At 41.3% G+C, this 4,533-nt stretch overlaps 1 protein-coding gene across 17 annotated transcripts in view; it reads left to right on the top strand.

Annotated features, from left to right (window-relative positions):
* Positions 1-4,533, top strand: part of DTNA (dystrobrevin, alpha) — a 223,721-nt gene that overhangs the window by 190,574 nt on the left and 28,614 nt on the right. For all 17 annotated transcript variants that reach the window (XM_009331409.1, XM_009331423.1, XM_009331418.1 and 14 more), the window contains one exon: positions 3,696-3,783. In XM_009331409.1, coding sequence (XP_009329684.1) covers positions 3,696-3,783 — 88 coding nt within the window. The remainder of the gene's footprint in view (positions 1-3,695; positions 3,784-4,533) is intronic.

The raw sequence follows: 4,533 nt of genomic DNA, 5'->3' as shown, positions 1-4,533 counted from the left end.
CACATTGCTGGCTCATGTCCAGCTCTTCATCCACCAGTACCCCCAAGTCCTTCTCGGCAGGGCTTCCCTCAATCCCTTCATCCCGCAGCCTGTATTGATACCGGGGATTGCCCCGACCCAGGTGCAGGGCCTTGCACTTGGTCTTTTTGAACCTCATGAGTTTCACACAGGCCCACTTCTCAAGCTTGTGAAGGTCCTTCTGGATGGCATCCCGTCCCTCTGGCGTGTCAACCGCACCACTCAGCTGTCTGCAACCTTGCTGAGGGTGCACTCGATCCCACTGTCTATGTCATTGATGAAGCTATTAAACAGTACCGGTCCCAATACGGACCCCTGCGGGACACCACTCATCACCAATCTCCATCTGGACACTGAGCTGTTGACCACTACCCTCTGGATGCAACCATCCAACCAATTCCTCATCCACCGGACAGTCCACCCATCAAATCCATATCTCTCCAATTTAGAGAAGAGGATGTTGTGGGGAACTGTGTCAAAGGCACCATGTATTGCAGGGTGCCTACTGCAGAACAGGCTGATCTGACACATCTAAAGCCTGAGAAATAGCAAAGATCCTCCGAGGTCACTCCTCTGTTCACATTTTTCATCTTTTGCCTGGAGTTTTGAGATCCTTTTTTTTATGGATCTCCTTTAGACTGTGGAATGTTACACAGATCAACTAAAGCCTAAAAAAGAAGCCCTATTGTACGGGCAGTAAGATTGGATATTCACTCTACATCTGAATTATAATAATTCTGCCAGATCAATTATTGCTAATAATTATGAAGTCTTTAAAGAAAGGGTCACTAATGGAGAAGCAGTATTAAAACCATTAACTTTTTTAGAAAAGAAGGATCAGCAGTAGGATATTTGTATGCAAAATGTTCATTTTCTTTCAAAAGGATGCCTGAATCATTACCTTGAGGGTCCCAAATTCTGCACACATATTCATAATATTTTAAAGCTTGTGTGTATTTCACTGCATCATTGTCCATGAAGTTGCTGAAGTAAAACAGAAGTGAATCATGGCAAATCAGAACTCTGAGACATAAAAGTCTTGGCAGTAGAGACTAATGCTGCTGTGCATACCTCTGTGCTTAGTGATCACATAGAATAGGTACATTACAGAACTAAATTTATCTCAGACATTGAAATTTAATTTACAAAGCTTTGGGACCAGTGATTTGTGGCATTCATACACCAAATTTGATGTGCTGCTACATCTATTTTATGACATCCACCTGCACATAAATATATATCAAAGACATTAAATAGCAAGTAAGAACCAAAAAGCTGCAGTGGCTTGGTTCATTCAGTAAAGTCATTGTCTCAGGGGTTAACTCACCTCTCAGAACTATGGTGCAGATTGTGTTATGGCAACAAGTGGAACCATAATCCATTATTTTTCCAGGATGGATTATATGGTTGCTCATTGCTGTAAAAAGGAGAATTGATGCTGAATGCTTGCTGTTTTCACAGCCATCTGCTAGGATGTGATGTTTTAGTCATTACAGAAAAATTAAAAATTAATTATACTGTCATGAAAGTAAGCCTTATTACCTGGTTTGCATAATTTCATGTGTCTGCAAGAGTCTGATCCCCCTTTCTTTCTCTGGATGACATATCAGGACAGTAAGCATGAGTATGTAAGAAGCAGAACTGTATAAATTTAGAAAAATACCGTTAGAAAAGACCTTGGGTCTTTTCAGAAAGTCAAACAGTTATCCCACAAGAATCTGAATAAGCATAGAATTAAGCTATATATGTAACAAAATAAATTAAATATAACCAAAGCCAAAAAGTCAGTGTTCATCTACCACCAGAAGTCTTACGTGCAGTCTGCCGCACAAGCTTAGCTTACACAGAACCCCTCTGGGTCTGACTTTTCATAGCTTTACTGTTTTTCTAAACTTCGTATTTGTGGGCTCACAGGTTGTCGGAATGAGAGAAAGATGGTGTTTGTCTCTTTTTCCTTACCTCAGCAAGCCGTAACAAATCCACATGACTCCCAGCTTTAGCTTAATGATCAATGAATATCAACCACTACTCATCTTTCAAACATAACTTCTAAATCCCGGTGGACTTAATCAAGCCAACCAAAAGATGCACATTGTAGTTCCCCGGGGTACCTGGGGATATGAACTCACTGAGAATTTTTCGAGAAATATTTCCTTTTCCTTCTAAAGATGCCGATTCTTCAAAAGCAGAACTTTTTGCACAAGTGCCATTTTCGTCTGAAAGCTTTTCAAGTTCAAGGTATAATTTCTGGCAAAAATCAGGATAAGATTCCCATGCCCAAAATAACCCTTGTTTTGGGCACTCTTTTGAAATGTGAAGCTCATTCTCTAGCAACCAGTTGCGTGCCCTGAAGAGCCTGTGGGTAGGGAGGCGTGTGCCTGTCTCCCTTCAGCCAAAACATCAGACAGTTGCCAAGGCATAAGAAAAGGGCCAGATTTACCTCTGTCTGGGATAGTCTGCAGGCTGTCTTGTATTCCACACAGCAAAGCATTCTTCTCACCTTTTCCTAGGGCCTTCATTTTTTTTCTCTTGTATATACTAAAAGTAATGCAATACAGGATTCTAAAGCCCGGGATTATCCAGGGTCAACTAAGTCCTCTTCAGATTTCATTTTTTGTCAGTTTATTAGTTTTGATGGTGCTCTGCAAACTTCTAAATGTTTAGAAATAGTAAAGGTTCTCACTATATTACCTTTTTCCTGCTCATCTGACTAAATAATAGCCTCCATTTAAAATAAGGACAGCTGGCAGGGGATTAACCTGAGAGAAATATTTGCCTTTGATATTCTTAGGGGAAAAAAAAGTAATAAGATGCACTTTTTATAGGAATTCAGCATATTTGCTGTTTTAGTTCTTACACTTTCTGAGTAATTTTTATGGAGATTCTGCGCATGTGACCAAAGCTCTTCATAGTTGGTGCTAGTAGACTCCTGCATTCTGGCAGCAGGAACTGGCTCCAAGTTCAAGCGAGTCCAAGTCTGGGATCAGTGGTGATATATAAGTAGTAAGTTGCAATATTTTAAAGGAATTCAGCATACTTGCTCTTTAGTTCTTACACTTTCTGATCACCATTATGTGATTCTCTGAAATCTTATTCCCAAATATTAAGAAACCAAGAATAAAAGAGAGAGTCTGATTATAAATTCCTAGATCAGTGGTTCCAAACTGTGGTCCGTGAGGCCTTGGTAAGTGCCCTGCAAAACTGTCCCGAATATTGTTTTCTGTTGCAAATCTGACAAAACATCTAAAGTTTTTCTCAGCAAAGACCGAGGTTCCCGCTAATCCACAGTCCAAAAAGTAATCACTCTTCTAGGTGATACGACAAAGCTGAGAAGTAAAAACAAATGCTGACTGGTGGCCCTAACCACCTCCCACCCCTCTTTGGACAGAGCAGTCTGCGAGTTGCATCTTGCACAGCCTTGGCCAGGGGTTGCAGACCTTGAAGACCTGTTTTCCCCTAAGGGAAGGTGCTGCCTGGCCCCTAGAGCTAATCCTTCCAGGGAAATTACCCTCCCAGTTCTCCCCTTTGCTCAGTTAACATCTGCCGTTGTTAATTTGGCAACATTTTGCTTCTAAATTCTGCAGTGAGGGTGTGTGAGTAGACAGTGTGACAGAGCAATGGTCTTTTTTTACCGTGTATTGACATGTCTTCCCTCCTACCCCTCCAACCCCGAGCAGCGTGCTCGACAGCGCAAGTCGCCTGGATGAAGAGCATAAGCTGATCGCCAGGTATGCAGCAAGGCTGGCAGCAGAAACTTCTTCATCAGTAAGTGTTTTAATTAAAGGAAGGTGCTTTCCTTCTGTCGTGTTTCAGGGGCTTGGCAAGATCAGGGAAATTACATCTGACAGTCTTAATGATTAATGAATTATTTTTCCCTACCCTTTTCATCAGACGCTGTTATGCTTTAGTAATAACACTTTTATGCAGTCCATTTAAACCGAAGAATCCACACACTAATGCATATAATCTATATACTAATGCAATGGTATTTAAAGAATTACAGCAAAGGGAATCTGACATCTTGAACTCAGGAAAGACTAGAAAAATTTGTCTGGACTAGCTTTGGTTAAAGGTTAATGATTTACTGCAGTGGAAAAATGGGGTGGTGAATCCGTTTTACTCTTTAGTTCAAATATTACGGCCACTGGGGCCCTAAGTGCTGAGGGGCCCTAAGTGGATGGCTGTAATGACCCCCTGCATTAGCCCCAGCTCCCATTTTCATTTCAGAGCGATGATTATTCTGCTCTATGTATCCCAAGATAGAAGGTGATGACAGGCTAAAACCTCACTAACTATATTCAGGAGTAAGAGAGAATGAAGCAGGAACCTAATAAAAGTATATAAAATCCTAAATGGCACAAATAGGGTCAGCCTAGTTACTTTTTTTCCATCTCAGCACATTTAATAGAACAAGGGACCATAAATGATGTTGAAGTGAAAAGCAGCCAGTCCGGAGTGCCAGGAAGCATATTTTCACACTGAGATTCACACGGCGGGGTCAATTGAAAGGGTGAA

The sequence above is a fragment of the Pygoscelis adeliae genome, unplaced genomic scaffold, assembly GCF_000699105.1.
Source record: "Pygoscelis adeliae isolate BGI_AS28 unplaced genomic scaffold, ASM69910v1 Scaffold108, whole genome shotgun sequence".
NCBI classification, from domain to species: domain Eukaryota; kingdom Metazoa; phylum Chordata; class Aves; order Sphenisciformes; family Spheniscidae; genus Pygoscelis; species Pygoscelis adeliae.
Note: the sequence above shows the minus strand (reverse complement) of the source record. Positions and strands in the feature narration are given on the sequence as shown.